Source organism: Nematostella vectensis, chromosome 9 (genome assembly GCF_932526225.1).
Source record: "Nematostella vectensis chromosome 9, jaNemVect1.1, whole genome shotgun sequence".
NCBI lineage: Eukaryota > Metazoa > Cnidaria > Anthozoa > Actiniaria > Edwardsiidae > Nematostella > Nematostella vectensis.
In genome coordinates, this window is record NC_064042.1 from 14,991,255 (window position 1) to 15,016,296 (window position 25,042).

The following is a 25,042-nucleotide window of genomic DNA, read 5'->3' on the forward strand; positions in this document are numbered from 1 at the left end:
CCTTGTTTCTTTTTATGATATGGTTCAAGGATCCACGATTATCTCCCCCCCCCCCCCCCCCCCCCTTAATGCGCCACTGGGTTTTGTCGCCGCAAAATAATGCTTTGAACCAATATCAGGACTTCTTTACTTCTGGTAATTAAAATGCGAAAATGGCAGCCGCTATTTTGGGTGGTAGCTGACGTTTGTGCGACCAATATTTTATGGGTTTTAGATAAGAGGCCGTTATGGAGGGTGGTCATTTAGTATAAAGTCTCCTAGTTTCATGAGGTCAATAGTCATAATGATACGGCACGATGTCGCAATAAAATTCAGTAAAATAAAATAAAAGTAATAACAGAGTATAACAGCTTGTGCGCGAGTGAAAGGTTAGTTGCAAAGTATGTTTAGAATTGAGTGCCAGTACCCATAATCGTACTTTACCGAAAAAAAAAATCTGGATAATTCTTTTATTCAAGAAACGACTCGTAATTAAATTTCCTGCTATACACAAAACTTACAAAATACAAAAACGTTAGTCGCTACGATCTCTTTATAGCTATTTTAGTGTTTGCACAGGGCCACATGTTTGAAAAATGAAGTAAGATTTTGTGTCACCCGGAGGCGTTTCCCAACAAGTCCACGGCAAATCAGCGTTAACAAGTCAAACGGTTCTGTCTGCAGCTTTACCTTACGTTATGGTAGTGGGAGGGGCTAGATCTCACTGCATTATTAAAGAGTTGTTTTCTAACTTTAGTCAGGGTTAGTATAGAGAGTTAAAATGATGGTTAGATATTATTTCGTCGTAGCTTTAGCGTTGAAGTTTGGTTGTGTCACGACAGAAGGTAAGTCTAAAAACCGAATTATTTCAATTATTTTTGTTTTTATTTTCGAAAGTTGAAATTGATCATATGAGAAATTCAAACCTTTTGAAAGAAATGACAGTATTACTCTAGGAGAAAAAAAAGATACTAACGCCCTTTTATTTTAACTAATGCAAAAAAAAGCTAGGAAAATAACTACCGAAAGAGTTAGTTGTTGGTTGTAAAGTAATGTCAGTAATCTCCCGGCTGTGCTTTGCCCGCACAGAAAGTAAAATTACAGAAGTTTTTGAGGTGCAGAAACGATGCTTAAAATTAAGTACTTTTTATTATTGTCCCTTTCAGGCAGTAAACATATGGTAAATATATGGTAATATATCGTATGATAAATTCTAATAAAAAAGGTTATGATGAAAAAAAAGGCTCTTTTCCGCTGAACAAAAGAGGAAAAAAACGTCTTTCACGGAACCACGGGTTTCCGCATACGGTTAGCCGTCTTCGTCCAGTTTAAACTAGTGTCATGCAAACAGAACGCGTAACCGTAAAAGCGCGCGATTCTACAGGTATCGAGTAAAAAGAGCCCTACCTGTGCCTTTTTTTAATTGTTTTGTGTAAGAAAATGTCGAGCGTGACAATATATAACTTGCGTGACAAAATATCACTTGTGCAGATCAAACTTGCGTGACTTGCATCAAAACAAAGGACGTCACGACAACCAAGACACTTCCGCCACAGACGTGCACCGTGACGACTACCAAGCTCGCGACGTGCACTCCCTCGCAGACGTGCTACCCCAACGTGCCAGCTTGCGTCCTGATCCCCGCGACCACGCCCTGCGTGGCGACCACAACCACGTGCTTCAAGGAGACGAGCGTGACCAAGACTGAATTCATTAGGCCTACAGTCACGTGCACAGATACGACCACCAAGGTATGATCACGTGCATGTCGAGGTAAGGTCACGCAAAGATCACGTGCAAAAATATAACCAAGGTTATATTTTTATAACCACGTACATGTTGAGATAAGATCACGTTCATTATTAGGTGTGGTCACGTTGACATGTATAAACACTAGGGTGAAATGGTAGTCATGCCATAAGATGGCACTGCTTTGCATGATGGTATTGCGGGACAAGAGATTACTGGGTATCCATGTGAAGAAAACTATTTATTCATGGACGGGCGATGTACACTTTATCCGTTGATTTTCCCATTTATCCTACACTCTTATCACATTGATGACCTTTTCCATTAGATGGTGACTTGCACGCCGACAGCGAACTGCTTCCCTCTCTACAAAGCTTCCTGTCTGAATATGTACTTGATGCAAGCTTGTCACACAATCACCACCACAGTCCCATGCAGCGAGAGCGTGACACCTACCGTAACACCCACTAGCGTGACACCCACTAGCGTGACACCCACTACCGTGACACCCACTACCGTGACACCCACTACCGTGACACCCACTACCGTGACACCCACTAGCGTGTCACCAGATATCTCTAGCAATGTCTGGACCGAGACCGTCACTGTCACATCTACCACTACTGTGACGGCACTTCCTCCTCATGCAACCCCCGCCGCCCCTACCACCTCTGCCGCCCCAGCACCGTCTCCTGCAGCGCCCCAACCCGCCATGACAGCCAACAAGAAACAAGCCATCGCATCTCCTCTACAACCGTCGCCTTCCTGGGTAGTGGTGCCTTCTGGATCAATTCTAAGAACCACAACGACTGTCTGGAAAACTGAGATATTCACGCCTACCAACATTGCGTGGTCTTCAATTTCACCACCTATGCTGACCACGACTGTGCTTGTAACAACTACTGGTAAGAAAATAGATTGGTATGCTGTCTGTTTGCTTAAAATCTAAGGGTTTCTCAAGGCTGAAAAAAGATTTTGATAATGAATCACAGCATTTGTTATTATTTTTGCCAAAGCTTGAATGTGGGTGAAAACAAGCAATTCTTTTTTCAACGTCAGCCGCAACACCTGCTGTGGGGTCTGGACCCGCGCCCGAACCTGCGCCCGCGCCCGCAGGATCAGGGCCCGCACCCGAACCAACACACACACCAATAGGATCAGGGCCCGCACCAACACCCGCACCAGCAGGATCAGGGCCCGCACCAACACCCGCACCAGCAGGATCAGGGCCCGCACCCGCACCCACACCAGCGCCTGACAAAGCAAAAGATGAAAATGAAAAAATGGGAAAGAAAGAAAGTAAAAAAGATAAAGCTCAAAAAAGAAGCAATCGTGCGCATCACAAACAGTAAGTTCTGACGTCTCCCCAATATCCGACTTCTGACTTCTAGATAAAGTCACCTTGCTTGCGGCAAAACGACTTAACTATCACTTGCGAGTCACTGAAGTTTGTGACTTGCACTAGCGCGCAAGTGTATTGGCGCTCGAGTTTCCTTCACTCGTGGATATCTTTTCCATGCGGTCACGTAACCCCGCTGTGTTTTCTTGCTTTGAAGTGCGTCCTTCAGGCCGAGGTCGACCTTCTCCACAAGATGAAGAGACGCTCTTGACTGCCTTGACCCAAGATTTATGTCCGCTTTAAAGAGTAGAGCTCTTAAACTTGTTCATAGTTTAAATCTTAGAATACCATTGAATGGATTGAATATAAATGAAAAAATATATATGTATTTAATAAATAAAGTTAAAAATAGATTGTGGACCAACACCGTGGCAACAGTAGGAAGTTTGAGCGTGGCGTGCCGTGACGTTTAGGGACTTTTCGTGAATAGGTCACGAAAGCCCAAAACATTGCATTCGGGCAAACGTTAGTGGGGAAGGGAGGGGGGTCTCAAAAGTTTGGTAGGTGGACACACTCGTCTGATAAGTTGACAAATTTAAAAAGTAAAGCAATAAAAAACAGTCTCTTTCTAATTCATCAACATCTTACACGTTAAGCATTTTTTTTTCAGACGCGACTTTTACTGACACAAGAAAATAGACCCAGAGACAAGTCTCGTTAAGATTCGCTTTTGTTGACTTCCAAAAAGTATCCACATTTTTGCAAAAAATAATGAAAAAAAATCTTTTTTTTTTATTAAAAAAGAATTCAGTTTCAAATCATAAAAGTAACGATAAATTATGTTTAATCCGCCAGCGAACAGCTCACCTGTGCAACCTTTTAGTGTTAAAGTTGCCATTCAAATTACGGGTGGGTTACGGGTTTGAAACCATAACAAACAAAACTTCTAAAAAATAAAATATTTCAATTGCAAAATACAATCGGAAAACATAACAAAATTAGCTACAGCAGAAGTATTACAGCAATTAAAGTACATCTAAGAAGATAGGGGGATAAAAAGATGATTAAAATCTATGAAAATCCAAGGGAATGTTAAGTAGTGAATGAATAATTAAATAGAGTGTGTCATTGTTGACGAATACCCGATGATCCAAAGAGGGAGCATCTCAAAAGCGCCGGGTCGACCTCTCCGGCTTGTGATCTTTAATCGGCGTAAATCGTGATGACAGGGAAAATGCCGTCGTCTGAGGTCGTTCTAGGTATTGTTCTGTGCTGGTTTTTCAGTGCTGCGCTGGCGAAAAGCGTCCCCGGCCAAGGTGAGTACATTAAGCAATGCCAGCTTCAGCAGGTTTGCTTATACATACGGGCGTGCTGTATTTGTTTTGTTTTAGCTAAAGAGCGAGCAAAAGTTAGTCACGATACACACTTCAATCGGAGATAAGTTCTAAATAACTAAGTGTCGAAAAGAGATGTCTTGTTCTTGTCTTCTATTGAAATGGCTACTTGCTTTTAATGGATAAATTTAATGTTGCGAAACGGTTTCTTTTTTCTTTTTTTTTTTACTTTTGCAAGGTTAAAACCGTTCCGATCTAACATATTTCAAAATCCGTCATTAGCCTAAGTACAAAACTCCCGTTTTCAAGTTTTCGGGGCTATTCATTTTTGCTAGCAAGCATTCGAATTTTATAATGACTTTCATTTTGATTTGAGGGCGTGCCACTTTCATGATCCATAGATTAGCTTATTTCTTTTTCGCTAAAGTTGTAAATAATTAGTCCTTAGAGAAATATTGATTACCGTAACTAAGAAAAAAAAAAGATTCTAATAGTATAATAGCACCATCAACATGTTTATATTTTGCAATTAGCTGTCGAAAAAAATTAATTATTACGATATTATTACATTTTTTACAATTTGAAATTTACTATAATACAAATAATGGCTTTGGGGTCGTTACTTCTCCAAAAGGTATATGTATATTCGCTCGCAAACGGAGCTGTTTTGAAATACATTTCTCAACAACAGAAACAGAAGAAAGCTGGTTATTTTTAGGATCTAATTCAAAATCAGGCATTTCACCTCCATGAAGACTTGGATGACATAGCTGTCAAAGGTCTTTGCGCCGAGTGAAGATGAAGATGAGATTGGCTGAAATGCTAGGATCTGTAAAGATCCGTGTATAACTAGCAAGAAAATTGACGTGAATAAAACGAAAAACAGAAAAAAAATGTATGGACATTTAACCAACATTTCACATTTCACATTTGACATTTAACCTACCTCTTCTCTTGTTAGTTTTCGCGCAATGTTGCATTTTCATCTATTTTATTTTGAGTCGTCAAGACAAAAAAATACGGAAATCTTTTCAGATATAACCCCATGCATTGTAAAACTATGTATATATATTGACTATGATGTCTCTAGCAAGGATTGGCGGAGAGGGGTGTTCAGTCTCAGTTATCCTATGGAGAAAGGATAGTGACTCTTTCATAAGAAATAACCCACGTTTTGGCGGCAAGGAGGATTCACCCTGCGCCTGCACATGACGATATCGTGGTCAGCAGCTTTTGTAGGGGAGCATGAGCACACATACATGCAAACTACATGCACAAAAACAAAGACACACACTCCTCTAAATGGTAATACTTGCACTCTTTTTCAACACATGCGTAGATGCACCTCGTAATTTGGTCAAGAGAGAAGCACAGAACAGCTCGGATTCAGGTATGTAGTGTGTCATGTCGCTACAAAGGCCATCAATCATCATGCGAGAATGTTGTCAGAATCAATCATCACAGTTTTGATTCCGTCAGAATGATTTCGTCGTGCTCAAGAATTTCTTTGCCTCGCTAGCTGGCTATGAAGGTTCTTATAAAGGATCTTCATTGGTTTTAGTTTACTTTACAAAACATTTGGTTTTAGTTTACTTTACAAAACATTTGGTTTTAGTTTACTTTACAAAACTGTAGAGGTTGCTTTGATAGCGCTGGTCTCGCTATAAAGACGATTTTGATGACAAAGAACACCGTAACACCTTTCTCTATTAGCATATTATAGACACATGAGAGTATTGCTTAGCTTTCATTGGCTTACCATATGTCATGTGGCTGGAACGCTGATTTCTTATTGGTTTATCTCTTCTAATTGGCGCATCACATAAATCGCGACAGTATTTTTTATTGCCTAATCGCATGACACGTGCCCGAAACTTTCTCTTCTTTACCCATTGGTTAAGCGCTTCCGATTTCTTTCTTAATTGTATTCCAGGAATCTGCCAGAAGCCTATCGACCTTGTTCTTGCTCTGGACAGCTCCGAAAGCGTCGGCGCAGAAAACTGGATGAAGATGATCAACGCTACCATCAAATTCGTCAACCAGTTCGACGTCCGATACACGCGCTTTGGTCTGATCCAATTCCACTCGAGTCCCGAAGTCCCTATAGTCCTATCCTCATTTCCGGATAACAAGACGCTAAGTGAGACCATAGCGAAGGTATACTACAAGGCAGGGAGCACAAGGACGGATCTCGCGGCCATGAAGGTGGTCGAGGTGTTCAAGGCCGCGTCTCATCGTAAGGCCAGCAAAGTCGCCGTCTTCATCCTCGGGGGACTCTCTACTGATGTGTACGTCTCTCAAGGTCAGTGAGATATTGAACTATGGTGCCGTGGAATTCTTATAACTCTACTCTTTTGGTAACGCAACTTCTCGATAGCTCTACCACCATAGTGGCTCGACATTTAGATAACTTTACTCGCTCAGTAACTCGAATCTCTCGATGAATTTTCCACCTTAGTAACTCGAAACTCAGATAACTCTAACCCCCCAGTAACTAGAATCTTTAAATAACTCGACTACCTTGGTAACTCGAACCATGTCTCCCCATCTCATTGTGCATATTTTGGTTGCTGAGGCTTGGTTTTGTGGTAACCCTGTGTTGTGTGTATTATGAAATAATGCGAGGTGCTTGCTGGGTGTGTCTCTGACAAGTTCCCCTCCCCCCCCACACACACACGCACAAACAAACACACAAACACCCTCTCTCCTGTCGTTTCGCCGCATTACAATTAGTATGGGCCGGACCATTTTTTGGTACCAAATCGGGTTACAAAACATGAATACCATCAAATGAAACCTTAGATTGAGAGGATTAAAAATATGTATGATAGACTTTGCGAAAGAGTAGCTTTAGCATATAATTTTAGGGTTTAAAGCATGAAAACGAGGCTCTAGATTCATATCTGTAAAACTATGCAATACGTTTAATTGGAGAGCCTGAATCTAAGAAATATAATAGCTAGTACATAGAGAAGGGTATTTCAATCACTAAAAGTTGGTTATATTAAAAAAAAAAAAACGTTTCAAATATATTTAAAAAAACTTTTCCATCGTGTTGCATCATGGGTAATCCAAGATGGCGGCTTCTTTGGAAGGTGAGTAAAACACTAATTCTTCGCTATTTTCTGCAAATTTGCAACGGTTGATCGGGTAATAAGTGACAAAATGGGACGTATAGGTACCAAAAATACGAAATCAATTAATATAAATCAACAATTTTAATAAATGTGTGGATTTAAATCAAAGAACTTACAGTCATTCGAAATAACGAACTGTAACATTCGCATAAGATACTTATAATAATACTTTTTTTCTATTGTGGTGCATAGGAGCCTGCCATTCTCGTTCTGATAGGGGTAGAAAACGATCTAGAGAAGAGTCTTGTATCATTCATTGTACGAAAGACGAGCCAGAGCTTGTTTCACCCAGAGACTTGAATTCTTCGAAAACGTTTTTCGAGGCAGCAAACATTCGAAATCATGGGCCTGTTCTGGAGATCGCCCAGGAGCTAGATGAAGGAAAATCTTCATCTTCCCAGCGGATTGACGTTGTATTCAATGTTTATAGAGAATCTTCTATCAAGAACGCAGAAAGAAAAAACAGAGGAGGCGACCTTGGAAGCGAGTTCAATCACAAGCCCAACCACAAGATGCGCCAGTGGAGGAAATTTTTTCTCACCCGAAACAACAAGAAGGCTCTGATAAAGTTTGTTGTCGAAGAATGGAAGTTGAGACACAGAGGGGCACTTCTCGACAAGATAATGTTTGTTACATGTGAGGATATGTGTTACCGAATTACTTCTGATTAAGCCGAACTGGTTCCCGAGCTAAGGGCTACGCAAGAAGAAGCAGCCACAAGGCTCATGCTGCATGCTGCTCATGCTGCACGTTCTGGCTACGAAGCGCTGATAGTTGCAGCCGAGGATACGGATGTGTTCATACTTTGCCTCGCATTCAAGCCATTCATCCCAGCACAAATGTACTGGAAATGCGGCACTCGGACGCGCACCAAGTATATCAGCATTACAAAAACAGCATAAACACTGGGCGGAGGAATTTGTAAGTGTCTAGCTGGCCGGCACGCGTTCACCGGGTGTGATACTGTCAGTGCATTCGCTGGACGCGGGAAGGTGGGAGCTCTGAAACTTGTAAGGAAGCACAAATCATTTGAGCTTCTTTTCCAGCAGTTTGGATCCGAATGGAGCTTTCAGAAGAACTCTTTCAGACTCTACAGGAGTTCACATGCCACATGTATAGCCCCAAGCCAAACACCTCTGAGGTGAACGACTTGAGGTATATGCTTTTCTGTGCGAAAAAAGGCAGCCTAGAGTCCACCCAGTTACCACCGTGTGAAGACTGCCTCCTGATGCATGCTTGCAGAGCAAACTATCAAGCTGCAACTTGGAAAAGAAGTCTTCAGTCTTTACCTCAGATACCGACACCCTTTGAGTCAGGCTGGTGCTTGGAAAACGAGATGCTGTCCATTAAGTGGATGAGAGGAGATCCAGCACCGACAGCTGTCCTCGAGCTGATGTCATGTACGTGCACGAGATCTTGCCAGTTACCAAGTTGCAGTTGTCTTGCGAATGGCTTGAAATGCACGGACATGTGCAAACTACAGATCTGAAGTAACCGCCCCGATGATGATGAAGAGGAGGAATGTCCAATTGAAGATGACAGTGAGGACGACCTCTAAGGGCTTGAACATAGCGGAGCATGCAGCTATATCACCAAGCTAAAACGACGGCATGTAAACTTACAGTTTAGTTACATTTAAGGTGGCTTTAACTATGTTTTCATTAACTATCGTATCACTTAAGAAGATAATAGTGTCGGTTTTAGTGAATCCTTGTTGACGGAGAAACTAAAAGAAAAAAGTGCGGCATTATTGTATTAAGGGTTTCTTAGACACAAGACAAAATCATTGACAAGCAACTTTCCCTTAACTTTATAAAATGTGGCCGTAGTCGAAATAAGCTTTGGATGTTAGAAAACAGATTCATAATTTTCTGTTTACCGTTACAAATTAAGCATGTATACGTCATACTAAAAGGGCTGATGGCGCCACTTATCACGTGATTAAACACTCAAAACGTTTTATTACACATGTCTATCATATATCTTTAAGTAGAAGGGTTAATAAGCTTTCTAAAAGTGTATGATAACCCTTGTCACCTGTTTTTAGTACCAAATTGCCACATTTGGCGTCTTCTTTGTCCGTATATTGAAAAAGAACCTGAGAAGCTGATTGGTTTTCATGGCAACGAAAAAGTAGGATGACCAAACGAAACTTTTGCCTTAATAATGAATGAAATAAACCCAAAACATTTTGTTAAAACGTCTTCTTTTATGTTTTTTCTCTACCAAGTACATAAAGTAAGCATGATATAGAAAGGATAATGACGTCACTTTGTCACGTGATTACATACTCAAAGGTACTTATTTGTAATGTCTATCATAAATTTCCACAAACTACAGATAATAACCTTTTCAAAAAGGTATGAAAGCCTTTGTCACCTTTCTTGGTACCAAAAAGCTAATTTTGGGGTCTTGGCCTATGGACTAAATTGTCGATGTTTCAGGGGCAAGTATCTGCGCGAATGACTTGCTGAAGGAACCCGCCCAGAAGCTCAACCAAGACGGGATAGCTGTGCTTGCTGCTGGTGTGCAGGAGAAGATCGAAGGCGACGACCGAAATAAGTACAAGAAGGAAATGGACACCCTTGTCAGCGAGCCGCCGCCCGAGCACATCGTGGAAGTCAAGAGCTTCGATGAGCTGTTGGAGAGCAAAGCAGAGGATTTGGCAAAGAAGTCATGCGTGGGTAAGTTTGTAGTGGATCCAGGAGACTGGAAAATGGAAATATGTTGACAAGAGAGTGAAATGGAATACTAAGGCACTGGTGAAGAAGTCATGCGTGGGAAAGCTTGACGTGGATTCAGATGGCTAGAGAACATAGATGCTTTCGTTGATAAAAGAGTGAAATGGAATACAAAGGCACTGGTTAAGGGCTTGTGTGTGGATAGGCTTGACGTGGATTCGGATGGCTGGAAAACATAGATGCTTTCGTTGATAAAAGAGTGAAATGGAATACAAAGGAACTGGCTAAGGGCTCGTGCGTGGATAGGCTTGACGTGGATTTGGATGGCTGGAAAACATAGATGCTTTCGTTGATAAAAGAGTGAAATGGAATACAAAGGCACTGGCTTAGGGCTCGTGCGCGGATAGGCTTAGGGATGGAATTATGTTTGTTGGTGAATTGTTGAATGTACAGAAAAGGCTCTATGAAAGAAGTCATGCGTGGGTAAGTAAGATGTTATTGTTGGCAAGTTTACGGTGATGTCTTACGCGGATCCAGTGGTAATACTGGCTGCTCAGAGGGGACTCAGAGAAAAGGTTGAGGTGGTACAACCTTTTTAGCAGATATCCTATCAGCTATCCATCACTATCTCGCTTCCCAAAAAAAAACAAGCTAAATTTTTACACGGACACAGAAAAGACGTCCCTTTAAGATCAAACATTGAATAGAGTACATTGAGAGGTTTTTGCAATTGCCTTGCAAAATATCACCACACCTGAAATTTATAGTCATTTGAAGACTGTATAATGTAAGCATGGCTTCGCTTATATAGACCGATCTAGGGGAAGACGTCTTGCATAATATTTCAAAATAAAAGAAAACACCTTCAAAAAGTCCGTCGAGTGATTGGTCCATTTTGATTGACAGTTAATGGCGTCTGGGGGAGCTGGTCCGAGTGGTCTACCTGTAGTGTCACGTGTGGTGGAGGGACCCAACTGCACATGCGCGTGTGTAACAACCCCAAGCCTGAAAACGGAGGCTTGCCGTGCGCAGGCGCAATGGTAGAACAGCAGTCGTGCAATATGCAGCCTTGTGGAGGTAAACAGCCGTAGTCATGGAAACCGTTTACGTGTTGTATAAAGCGAAGGTATCACCTTAAACTAATAAATCACCAGAATCGCATTGTATTGTTTTTAACACATATAAAGTGAGAGTATTATCTTAAACTAGAATGCATGGTATTGTTATTGTTTTCACCACATACTATTTACCGTTTAGAGCTTTAAAGTTTTTTGAATTCTGATTTGTTTTTGCATTTCTGGTGCAAGCGCCCGTAATAGAGCATAGAGCCGTTATTTCGTATTGCACGTTTTTTTTTTTTTCAATTTCTGTTTAATTTGTAATCAGTTATAATTAAAGCATGAAGACTGGCATTTCTTACGATTCAAGCAATTGCACTTATATACTACCTCCTAATAAAATCCTGCTATTTGTTTATCTGTAAACCTGTTAACTATACCTCTTTACTAACAAATACATTTGATTTGCATCTTGCTAATGAAATTCTGCTGCTTTCTATCTCCTTACCCGCTAACCTCGCCGCTGTACTAACGTTCTCATGACGTGTGCTATGGTGAGTAGCAACAGTTAACTACATAGACTCCCTCGTAACCGCTAACCTTAACAATAACTACATAGACTCCCTTATAACCATAGCAATATCTACATAGACTCCCTCATAACCGCTAACCTTAACAATAACTTCATAGACTCCCTCATAACCGCCAACCATAACAATAACTACATAGACTCCCTCATAACCGCTAACTATAACAATAACTACATAGACTCCCTCATAACCGCCAACCATAACAATAACTACATAGACTCCCTCATAACCGCTAACCATAACAATAACTACATAGACTCCCTCATAACCGCTAACCTTAACAATAACTACATAGACTCCCTCATAACCGCTAACCATAACAATAACTACATAGACTCCCTCATAACCGCCAACCATAACAATAACTACATAGACTCCCTCATAACCGCTAACTATAACAATAACTACATAGACTCCCTCATAACCGCCAACCATAACAATAACTACATAGACTCCCTCATAACCGCTAACCATAACAATAACTACATAGACTCCCTCATAACCGCTAACCTTAACAATAACTACATAGACTCCCTCATAACCGCTAACCATAACAATAACTACATAGACTCCCTCATAACCGCTAACCTTAACAATAACTAAAGCCTCTTTTCAAAGATCGTGCGGCAATGTCGGGGCAGTAACTGTTGTACTGATTGCACAACATGTGGAATGATGCTGCGTTGCGACGCCTTTTTACATTATCTCAGAGCAGTTTGCCCAGTGAATGACTAGAAGGGAAAAAAACAGTGAAAGTTTCCATATATATGTTGTCTCGTTCAAAACACATTCATCTAGAGATTCATTGCATTCTTGCCTCATACCATGTATCTCCATTTAATTCAAGCCTGCGACATTGTATTTTACCCAAAGCGTGTAGCTGCATTTTGTTCAGAACAAGGACGACTCACTCAACAACGGGCTTGTTATCCACAGAAGGTGGCTTTCCCCGTACCTGATGTCATTAAACACAATCACTATAACGCTTTATCAAACGCTAGAACAAAGTACTTTGTCTAGGAATCAAAAGCCTTTCCCTTTACAGACGATGGCTTTCCTATTGCCCTTAAACCACACCCTTCTACCTCGCCAAACGTCTCCTCTAATGCCTCAAACAACAACGCCTTATCTAACGTGTCTTCTAACGGGACACTCGCCATCTTCCCGGAACCTCTACCGTCTAACGGATCGTCAAACGCAATAGCCTTAGCCATGCAGACAACACCAACCCCTGCTCCTACTCCCGCACCTGCGCCAGTGGGGACTACCGCTGCGCCACAACAGGCTCAAGGTCCTGGTTCTACTGTCACCTATGGGACCCCTGATCCTTACAGTAAGTTTGATCAGGTTTTATCGTAATGTCTAGTTGATTCTTGGTGTTGCTGCCGATAATTACTTAAGGTAATGGTGACTGTGATTGGGGTTGAAGACGATGACGGCAATTTTTTTTCCAAAACACAATCTTATCATCGTCGTCATTATAATCATCATTATCATCGTTATCACCATCATCGTCATTATCATCATCATCATCATCGTCGTCGTCGTCGTCGTCGTCGACAATTATTATAGCTTAATGAATCTCCTTGGAGACTGGTAACTGGACACGTTTTACACTCGTTTGTACGTTTCTTAGCGACTCCATTGATCGCCTATTTGCCTGCCATTCCTCAGCGTGCGGTAACAAGTTCGAGAAAGTCCAGCTGATGCCATCCCAGCTTAGCGCGTCCTCGGTGTACACGCGTGACACACAAGACATGAGCATATTCAACAACCACGAACCAGCCAACGGTCTGCTGAACAACGTGCAGAGAGCCGGTGAGTGCGATGCGTGCTTGTCACGTGCTCTCCCTCTAACTGAATGCTTATCACGCGTGCTCTCTCTCCGAGTGCGTGCTTGATATGTGCTCTCTCTCTCCGAGTGCGTGCATGTCACGTGATCTCTCTCCGAGTGCGTGCTTGTCACGTGCTCTCTCTCCGAGTGCGTGCTTGTCACGTGCTCTCTCTCCGAGTGCGTGCTTGTCACGTGCTCTCTCTCCGAGTGCGTGCATGTCACGTGCTCTTTCTCCGAGTGCGTGCATGTCACGTGCTCTTTCTCCGAGTGCGTGCTTGCCACGTGCTCTCTCTCCGAGTGCGTGCTTGCCACGTGCTCTCTCTCCGAGTGCGTGCATGTCAAGTGCTCTCTTTCTTCGTGAGTGTCTGCTCATGTGTTCTCTGTCTCAAGGAACGTGGCACTGACATGTTCTCTTTCGTATGTGGTTCTCACGTTCTCTTTCCTAATACCCGTGATTCTCGCATGTTCTTACCTAAACCACACGTGTTCATCACGTCTTCTTTTCTTGCAGGCGCGTGGTGTGCGGAACATAGGTACGCCATGTCTAACGATCGTACCCAGTTCCTCGCGGTAGACTTGGGTGAAGCTACTCTCATTGGCAAGGTCGCAACTCAAGGAATGCATCGCTATCCCAACTGGGTCAAGTCATTCACCATCAACTACAGTTTCGACGCGCGTCAGTGGTCCTCTTATCGCACGGTGAGATATTGATGGCTGTAAGCTGTTTGGATTAGCAATAATTGCCATGATAACAATGTTTGACAGCTATCTAGCCATGCTAGGTATGTAAGCTCGGCCAGCTTTGTTAGCTGGATTAGCCATTTTTGCTATGTTAATAATGTTAGGCAGATATAGCCATTCTGGCTTCGTTCGGTCAGCTATCTAGCTTGGTTTTCCATATTTGCTATGTTAACCATGTAGTCAGGTAAATAGCCATGTTGATTATATATTCTTAGATAACTTAGCTAATACTAGTCATGGAATCAATTTTAGCTACCTTGGCTACATCAGCTATAGAAATTATATGGCAACGCTGGGTGAGCTAGCTATGTTAGCCATGTCCACGTAGCTATGTTAGCCATGTCCATGTAGCTATGTTAGCCATGTCCATGTAGCTATGTTAGCCATGTCCATGTAGCTATGTTAGCCATGTCCACGTAGCTATGTTAGCCATGTCCACGTAGCTATGTTAGCCATGTCCACGTAGCTATGTTAGCCATGTCCACGTAGCTATGTTGGCCATGTCCACGTAGCTATGTTGGCCATGTCCACGTAGCTATGTTAGCCATGTCCACGTAGCTATGTTAGCCATGTCCACGTAGCTATGTTAGCCATGTCCACGTAGCTGTTAGCCATGTCCACGTAGCTATGTTAGCCATGTCCACGTAGCTATGTTAGCCATGTCCACGTAGCTATGTTGGCCATGTCCATGTAGCTATGTTAGCCATGTCTACGTAGCTATGTTGGCCATGTCCATGTAGCTATGTTAGCCATGTCCACGTAGCTATGTTAGCCATGTCCACGTAGCTATGTTAGCCATGTCCATGTAGCTATGTTAGCCATGTCCACGTAGCTGTTAGCCATGTCCACGTAGCTATGTTAGCCATGTCCACGTAGCTATGTTAGCCATGTCCACGTAGCTATGTTAGCCATGTCCACGTAGCTATGTTAGCCATGTCCATGTAGCTATGTTAGCCATGTCCACGTAGCTATGTTAGCCATGTCCACGTAGCTATGTTAGCCATGTCCACGTAGCTATGTTAGCCATGTCCACGTAGCTATGTTAGCCATGTCCACGTAGCTATGTTAGCCATGTCCACGTAGCTATGTCCACTAAGTGGGCTATGTTTCCTATGGAAAGGGAAGGTATTTCGAATGTTGTTGCTGCAATATGACATATACTAGACTTTTTCATGAAGTAACGAGGTAAATTGATGACGTCAGTTCTGGTTCTCCCCAGGCCTTGCGCGGTAACACGGACCAGGATACTATTGTGGAAAATATCCTGAACCCTCCGATCCACGCGCGCTTTATTCGGTTCATCCCTCAGACGTGGAACACGCGGGCAGGTCCCGGCAAGAACGATATCTGCATGCGCATAGGGCTCTATAAGTGCAGAGGTGAGGGGTGTGGGCCAGGTGACGATCGCCGCTCTCTTTTGATAGTCATCTGGTCAGCGGTCATTAAGTTGATAATCACGTGGGCTGGTGGTGGTCACGTGTTCAAGTCATGGCTACGAGGCTAGCAATGGCTCTCGTGCTTTATACTCATGCAAAGATGAAAGAAAAACGAGTTTTGATTTTGTGTCATACGCCTACTTCAAATAATGTTGCACTGGAGAATCCATTCATCGTAAAACGGAAATGCCTCATGGGTATCAAATAGATAAGCAAGAAAACAGATAATTTAACGAATCCAGGTTGAAAACTGTGTACTACCTTTATCATTAATGCCTGTGAAGATTGCCTTTATTGCCTTCATATTGCCCATGATGCCGCGCGGCTTACGACACGTGTATTCTCATGGAGCAACGTTATTTGAAATAGGCGTATATCTGAAGCTTCCTCAAATCAGCCGATGGAAATGGATGCTTTTTCACACTTGGTCCTTTGCTAGGACGTCAAAATGGCGGCTGGCAGAGGTTGTTTAAGTATACAAAGTTTGTTAGCATGGAGTGATTTGGTATGCATGTAACTGACTCTACTAATATCTACTCCACTAATAGCATGCTACCTGGTCCCAATAACGCGATGTCTGGCGAGACACTCTAAAGGTATGTATGCTCAGTATGGATCAAAGTCAATAGAACCTTTCATTTAATCGAGGAAGAATAGACAGGAGCTCAGATTCCGACAACAGATTTTGACTGAAATCTCGTCTGCTTCGTTGTCTTGATTATCGTTTGATAAAGTCTGTTGTGCGTTTGACTTTGACGTTACTAGGAAACTTTTAATTTGTTCCATACCATTGCCTGTAATACAAGTACAGGGTATGGACGGTAAAAACTTTTGCTAACACATCACTTTCTCCAAAGATGAGCCTGATAGCTTATCCAAGAGGTCTAAGGTGACGAAGCCCACGGAAACACATGATTCTCACAAAGCGCACACAACAATGACTTCCGACAAGAAAGGTACGGAAACAACCTGTTATACTGAGTAGATCGATTGTACTCTTAACCATAAACGCTAAATTGCAACTTATGTTTTTTTCTTTATTATATTTGTGTCTACTAAACCCTCCCTTGTTTACATTTTCATAGGTCACTAGGCGCAACGTGTGAATAGTATATGGATGGTATAACATCCAAAATCGTCACTGAAATGCCATCCTATAATAATTCTGCGTAGTCTGCGTAGCAAGCTCAAGGGATTAGGCCTTGGATTAGGTAACAGTACAACCGTGTGTAAGGGATTTGGCCTTGGATTAGGTTACAGTACAAAAACCGTGTGTAAGGTCATCCTTGTACATACCCCAGGAAGATAATATATAAACTTAGATAAGGCACGCGTTTTTGCTGTTTTAACGAATCTGATAACGGACCAGAGACTTCCGTTTCATTTAGTTTGTTTAGACGTAATGATTTTTGATAATTATTTTGTATAAAAATTGATTTATGGTAATAAACACAGGGGGTAATCAGGGCTATTTGGTGGATGCTCGATACTTTTTTTTCTTTTTTTAACCTCGCAACATTATTTGCGAAACATATTTTCCACGCTGTCCTTACAATAAATGTTAATTCTACAGCAAAATGTTGTCCAATATTAATAACATATAATATATAATACATACAACATATATACTATTACACAAACTCATGTTACACGATAATTACTGAATGCAATAAAGCGATATATATTTTTTATATTTGTAGAACGTTTCTGCTCGTATCATATGTTGTCTAGGTACAATATGATTACTTGCCCGAAATAATTCGAAATGTTAACCACAATTTGAGACCTTTCCTAACTATCATAATAATGGTACCAGTATTGGCCTTACAATGGCAGGCAAGTATTGGTCATAGTGAAACCTACATTTTACGGACGCACTTGGGGCCAAAGCATGTGTCCGTTATACAGTGGAACCTCGATATTACCGACACTCCCGAGACCGGTCAACGTGTCTGTTTTATGGAGTGTTCCTAGTCGAGTTTACTGGAGAATGTGAAGTCGGGAAGTCGTGTTCGTAATATAGAGGGCGTCTGTTATATAGCGCTGCTTCTCTTGTCCTTAATTCAGTATTTGAATGCACCACAGTTTCCCGCCCTTTTGATGAAATTCTTTACTGTGACGTCATCGAGATGCGCAAACGCGTCTGTTTGCGTCACCGCCGTCAGATGGTTCACGCAGAACTGGAAACAGAAATCCTCCAGTTTCTGCGAAAAAGAAATAATGCTCTTAGCTCAGTACTTTCATCATCAAACTGTTCAAAACGAAGACAATGCTGATATTGAATGAGGTGTTGCTGCTGTAGTTATGAATGCTGATGATGCTGATTATGATGAAACACGATAATGATAATACTTATTTAAGTATTGCTTAAGATGATGCTGGATGCTGTTGAATATGATAGTCCTTATTGTCGTTGTGGTTGTTGATGGTAGATATGGGAATGACTCTGTCATTGTAGCAGATAATTATCATATCACCTTTGCTTCGTATTTGATTGCCGCAGCCATTAGCATGGCGGCGTTCTCAACTGTGATCCCTTGCTTGATAATTCGCTCGCACAGTTGCTTTAGGTGGCTTTCACAATACGAGTTTGCCAGGTCTAGCAGGCCTGCAGACACCAGAAAAACGTGATAACTAGAAATAAAAATATTGACAAGCGGAAACCCGCGACACGAAACTGTCCCAGCATCTGACAATGTAACTCATTATCAAACATGATTTATTTGAAAAAGCCCATGAAATAGTTCGATTGAACGCAAGGCAAAAGAAATGCCCCATTCAAAGGACTTCCCAATTGATGGGTCAGCAATGACATACACAGAAACATACTTACTAAAAACATACGAGGGTTTTTGTTGTGTTGTATATGCGACTTAAAAAGTAGCAAAGGGGCAACATACGGGACTTACCAATAGCGTCTTCTGGAGAGAGCTCTACTCTATCTGTGTACAGGTACTTGAGAAAGGCATGATAGACGGGGTAGGAGAACTGCGTAATCTCAATCACACTGCAAATAATAATATAATAATGATGATGAAGGCGATGATGATAATGATTGTGATGATGACGATGATGATGGGGTACGGTGCTCGCGATCACACTCACAACAAAATCATTTTTTCAGTAGTACTTACTCCTTTTCGTCCTCATTCCAGTGCGACTGGAACATGCTGCGAAAGTGTTCACATCTGCAAAAAAACCCAGACATAATCAGAATCATAAAGGTCAACTATCATTAGATGCCTAATTTTGCCTGATGTACCTGATTTTAAGCATGGACTTGTGCACATGGACAGGTCTGTCCTCGATCATGAAGGTCAAGTCACTCGTCTCTGCATCGTCAAAAGAGTTTCCCACACACTTCCCCACAGACTTCTCATCAACGTGTTCTGAAAAACAATGATGTTGGTCATGATAAAGATAATACTGATGATGATGGCGATGCTCATATTGATGGTCCTGATGATGTTAATGTGCTAATGATGTCGACAGACGTTTTATCAGCCTATTCTCATGTCTTACTGCTTAATGATGCCATTGCTTTGTTGATTATGGTGATGTTATTGTTGATGAAAAAAGTGATGATTCTGTTTTTTGTGGATGATTATGATGACAATGGTAATGATGATGATGATCAAGATGATGATGGAGATGCAACTGAAAATAGCCTCACCAACAACAAGAGGCCTGAACATGGAAGGAGGGGTAGCGAAACACGTGAAAACAGTGTCGATCCTTGAGAATCTCGTCTCCATGGGAGAACTAACAGCTTGGCCCTTACACTGGCCCCACATGTAAACCTACAAAGAGTAAGAAGTTAGGAACAGTATGAGTTGGTATCCATTACTGGAGAGAGTAAATCTCCTTGGATAAGGCTATCAGTACTTCCCCTCTATTTGAACGGCATCCATGATTTTACATGGTATACTGCACCTCATGTCATCTTTTTTGTTATTATCGACCACGAACGACATTGGCGGATCCAGGAGTTTTTAAAATTCTTCCAGGTCCTTCAATTGTCAGTCTCTAAGAATGAGTGTCATTTTGCCATAAAGGGTAGTTCTGAATTCACTAAGCTCAGTCTCTAAGAATGAGTGTCATTTTGCCATAAAGGGTAGTTCTGAATTCACTAAGCTCAGTCTCTAAGAATGAGTGTCATTTTGCCATAAAGGGTAGTTCTGAATTCACTAAGCTCAGTCTCTAAGAATGAGTGTCATTTTGCCATAAAGGGTAGTTCTGAATTCACTAAGCTCAGTCTCTAAGAATGAGTGTCATTTTGCCATAAAGGGTAGTTCTGAATTCACTAAGCTCAGTCTCTAAGATTGAGTGTCATTTTGCCATAAAGGGTAGTTCTGAATTCACTAAGCTCAGTCTCTAAGAATGAGTGTCATTTTGCCATAAAGGGTAGTTCTGAATTCACTAAGCTCAGTCTCTAAGAATGAGTGTCATTTTGCCATAAAGGGTAGTTCTGAATTCACTAAGCTGAACGTGTATGATGCACAGGTTCACGCTACCTTCCCTGTTGCTGTAGCAGCCGCTGACATGTGACTATAATGACTGGCCCCTATTTCTACGAATCTGCAACAAAGAAAACTAATGGTGGGATAAATGTACACACAAATGTATTTATCATCTCCCTTTGTCCAACAGCCATCTTGGAAAAAATTCACTTAATTAATTTAAGTGAATGTTAAAGTTAATGTATTTATTATCGTCTTTGTCAATAGCTATGTTGTGGATAAAGCACTTGTTAATGTATTTATCATTTTTGCTATGTGTTGGATAATGCACTTGTTAATGTATTAATCATTTTCGCTTTGTTGTGGATAATGCTCTTGTTTAAGTATTTATCATTTTCGCTATGTTGTGGATAATACACTTGTTAATGTATTTATCATTTTCGTTATGTTGTGGATAATGCACTTGTTAATGTATTTATCATTTTTGCTTTGTTGCAGATAATGCACTTGTTAATGTATTTATCATTTTCGCTATGCTGTGGAAAATGCACTTGTTAATGTATTTATCAGGGTTGCTATGTTGTGGATAATGCACTTGTTAATGTATTTATCATTTTCGCTATGTGTGGATAATGCACTTGTTAATGTATTTATCATTTTTGCTATGCTGTGGATAATGCACTTGTTAATGTATTTATCATTTTTGCTATGCTGTGGATAATGCACTTGTTAATGTATATATCATTTTCACTATGCTGTGGATAATGCACTTGTTAATGTATATATCATTTTCACTATGCTGTGGATAATGCACTTGTTAATGTATTTATCATTTTTGCTTTGTTGCGGATAATGCACTTGTTAATGTATTTATCATTTTCGCTATGCTGTGGAAAATGCACTTGTTAATGTAATTATCAGGGTTGCTATGTTGTGGATAATGCACTTGTTAATGTATTTATCATTTTCGCTATGTGTGGATAATGCACTTGTTAATGTATTTATCATTTTTGCTATGCTGTGGATAATGCACTTGTTAATGTATTTATCACTTTCGCTATGCTGTGGATAATGCACTTGTTAATGTATATATCATTTTCACTATGCTGTGGATAATGCACTTGTTAATGTATTTATCACCTTCCTTTGTCGACAGCGATCTTAGTAGGTGTGACCAAATGGGCCTTGTTGCCTGTTCCCAGTTGCCCATAGGAGTTTGCCCCCCATGAGTATATGCAGCCAGCATCAGACAGCGCCAGTGAATGAGCATAACCGCACAGTATCTAGAAAAGTCAAATCGGTTCACTTACACAGATTCCAGTTAACTAAAAATCTAATTACCCAAAACAATTATATTCCAGAAAACCCTGAAATCTAGTGATAATCCTTTTTTTTTTTCAGCAACATGGAATTCTATTCCCTACTGGAAGGAATAGCTTGCCTTTTCGATGATCTTCTTATATTTTCTATGCAATAACCTTTGGGTATATGTTCAGCAAACTCTTCTGCCCTATATATATATACAGTATAACACTGGACACAAGTGGCTTAATACTCACCTGAATTATGACAGTTCCAACCAAGCCAATCACCCGACATGGACTCGGCTGGTTTGTGTTGTTGCCAACACCTAACTGGCCATTACCATTGTATCCCCATGCAAACAACTAGAATGAAAATGTCCGGAAAACAAACTTTATGCTTGTTTGAATAAAATACAGTATACCACTTTCCTGCTCCAATATGGTGTTTTCGATTATACAAACTTATGCATAAAATATCTATGACTTCAGACAAATGCCTTACAGAGGTGTTTTACAAACCTCTCCAGTGTTTGACAAAGCCATGGATGAAGTCTTACAAAGGTGTTTTACAAACCTCTCCTGTGTCTGACAAAGCCATGGATGACGTCTGTCCACACGCTACTGCTGATATTTTCTTGCTACCTTGAAGAAAGTGTGTATCATATAAACCTTGGAGCTTAGAAGGAGTTTGACTGGAGCTTTACATAAGATAGTTCCGTACTGTATATGACAGGGAATACAATTTGCTGTGGCCAACTTGCACATATTATTACAGACCCATTGCCAGGAATTTTAGCAGAAGAGTTCATTTAGCCATTTAAGTGATAGATCGTTCTCCCCGTATCTCTCCATCCTCATCACTACTGGTGAGGAAGCTGTGAATTTCCTGTAAAAAAACATGTGAATCGTAATTTGTGCATACAATGTACAACGTGAAGGAATCAAAATGTGAAAAACATGTGAAGGTTTATTCACAGGTTTCACAAGAAATCCAAAGTTTTCTCTCCAGTAGTGCATATTGTTTCTAAATTTTCTTTCATTTCAGTGAACCTTCCAGTTGAGTTGGATGATTATGGTTAGGGTTAAGTTAGGTTCAAAACCCCCTGGGTGATAGTCCTGTAACAGGGCATATAGTTTGCTTGCATACTTATCGCTGATGTGACTCTCCTTGGAACACCCTGGTTTGTCATGGACCCTGATCCAACTTGACCACAATTGTTATACCCCCATGCATAAACCTTTAAAATCAAAATGAGGATCATTAACACTTCAAATTCACTGCACCATCACCATCTTATCATTATCAAGGCTTGTCATACTACCATGAAGTTTATATAAAGCCACTATACAAACCTCCCCTTCATCATTAAGAACCAATGTATGATGGCTGCCACATGCTAACTGGGTGATGTTTTTGCCTTGAAAAGATGTCAGCAAGGATGGGTAAAGTCCCTGGTTTGTGTTGCCATTTCCCAGCTGGCTGTACCCATTATGGCCCCAGGTGAACACTTCTCCATGTTCTAGTTTACACAAAAACAAAATATGTAGTACTGTGTATGATCATAGATAAAATACATTGGATAGATAATAGCTTTATCATTGTGTCAATCCATCCAGCCATCAAGTAACAAAAAATATCTAACAATCCATAACAAACTATGTAAAACAAATATCATTTATCATTTAAATGTTTCATGTAACATATAATATACATTATTCGATTCTGGTTGGCTGAGAGCAGTGCAGGAAAAAGGCAATTCAGTGCAGTAATATAATACTGGACGCTGTCACCACTATAAAAAAGGACTATGTATTACAGAGATTCCTAGATCATCACCACCATTACCACCACTATCACAACCAGCATCACAACCATCACCATCAGGACCACCACTATCACAACCAGCATCACAACCATCACCATCAGGACCACCACTATCACAACCAGCATCACAACCATCACCATCAGGACCACCACTATCACAACCAGCATCACAACCATCACCATCAGGACCACCACTATCACAACCAGCATCACAACCATCACCATCAGACCCACCACTATCACAACCAGCATCTCAACCATCACCATCAGACCCACCACTATCACAAACAGCATCTCAACCATCACCATCAGACCCACCACTATCACAACCAGCATCACAACCATCACCACCACCAACATGACCACCACCATCACTCTCAACTATGCCATCTTCATTATCCTTAGATTTGTGACTTGCCAAATAGATTACACATCATCTTTTTAATATCATTCATGTCATTACTTTATGATAATCATCATAACCTAAAAAAATGTCAACAGCAACAGCAATTCCATATTTGCTATCAACATAAACAACAAACAATATTCAGCCTTTCTAAATATAATTATGAAATTTGCATATTTTACCTAATGGATACACACAGAAAACCATACAATAACTATACATGATTCTTTATTAATCATTCATTTATTAGTTTAACCAGACCCACCTGTCAAAGCCACACAGTGTGGTCCACTTCCGAACCCTAGAGACACAACTTTCTTCTTACACAGAGCATCAACTGACCGGGGTACAAGGGAACTCTGTGAGTCACCAACACCTAGACAGCTACTGCCGTTAGACCCAATGGCGTACACATTATCATCATGAGTGATGACAAGTGCCTCGTTTCCTGCACCGCCAAACACACATGCTATCTTGATGGAGAATCGAAAATCATCAGAAAGGAGACTGAATATCGGCCATCTATCCAATTCCAGCATTCTGGTATCCAACTAAAATAGGGAATAAAGGTTATTTGTTTGGTTATCATAATAATCTACAGTATTAGGTGGACCGTCAATATTATATATGGCAAGTGATCGTTAATTCAAGACTACTTCGCCATTTATTTTATACATAACTGAGTCAGGGCAGTATAAAGGATTCTCAACAGGTTTCCATGGTACTGACTGTAACTTAACACGTCAATTATCGCTCTATTCTATTATTTATTTAACAAAATAACCAAGACAACAACGAAACTAAGTCCTCGACTATAAACATAAACACCCGATTAATCCTTATCTAGTATCAATTAGTGTAGTGAAGGTGAAATACTGACCCTAAACTTCGTGGACCTCAGTCACAATTCGCCTTTTCTGATCGATAAAATGACCAGTTTTAACAATGTCGCCTTTCTCTACGTAGAATATGGATGCCAGACATACATTATAATTAATAATTGGCTATGTCGGCATCCAAAACTGTTATTTTTTAGCAAATGAAGGCGATCTTCAAGTTTATTTTTTCTTGTGTTTCTTCAGGTGCTGCTCTCTTGGTGACCGGGCCTTGTTGTTGCTGAGTGTCCAGGCTTCATGCGCGCATGCGCATTGCTGCGGTGACGCCATGTC

General features: G+C 41.0%; 2 protein-coding genes across 2 annotated transcripts; one reads left to right on the forward strand and one right to left on the reverse strand.

Annotated features, from left to right (window-relative positions):
* Window positions 1-673: 673 nt before the first annotated feature.
* Window positions 674-17,569, forward strand: LOC5507931. The gene is made up of 16 exons (XM_048732927.1): window positions 674-824; window positions 1,471-1,730; window positions 2,057-2,633; window positions 2,788-3,076; window positions 4,283-4,383; window positions 5,741-5,791; window positions 6,335-6,703; window positions 9,983-10,222; window positions 11,126-11,296; window positions 12,913-13,200; window positions 13,542-13,685; window positions 14,213-14,400; window positions 15,662-15,821; window positions 16,427-16,474; window positions 16,736-16,834; window positions 16,964-17,569. Exons 1-16 carry the CDS (start codon window positions 761-763, stop codon window positions 16,969-16,971), a joined length of 3,057 nt encoding a protein of 1,018 aa, XP_048588884.1. The 5' UTR covers window positions 674-760; the 3' UTR covers window positions 16,972-17,569.
* Window positions 16,895-24,981, reverse strand: LOC116615044 (RCC1 and BTB domain-containing protein 1-like). The gene is made up of 14 exons (XM_048733084.1): window positions 24,754-24,981; window positions 24,139-24,424; window positions 22,996-23,162; window positions 22,790-22,880; window positions 22,217-22,284; window positions 21,898-22,005; window positions 21,479-21,621; window positions 20,393-20,456; window positions 19,552-19,678; window positions 19,141-19,267; window positions 19,013-19,066; window positions 18,788-18,885; window positions 18,356-18,486; window positions 16,895-18,082 (listed from the first exon to the last, which is right to left on the reverse strand). Exons 2-14 carry the CDS (start codon window positions 24,410-24,412, stop codon window positions 17,942-17,944), a joined length of 1,593 nt encoding a protein of 530 aa, XP_048589041.1. The 5' UTR covers window positions 24,413-24,424; window positions 24,754-24,981; the 3' UTR covers window positions 16,895-17,941.
* Window positions 24,982-25,042: the final 61 nt, after the last annotated feature.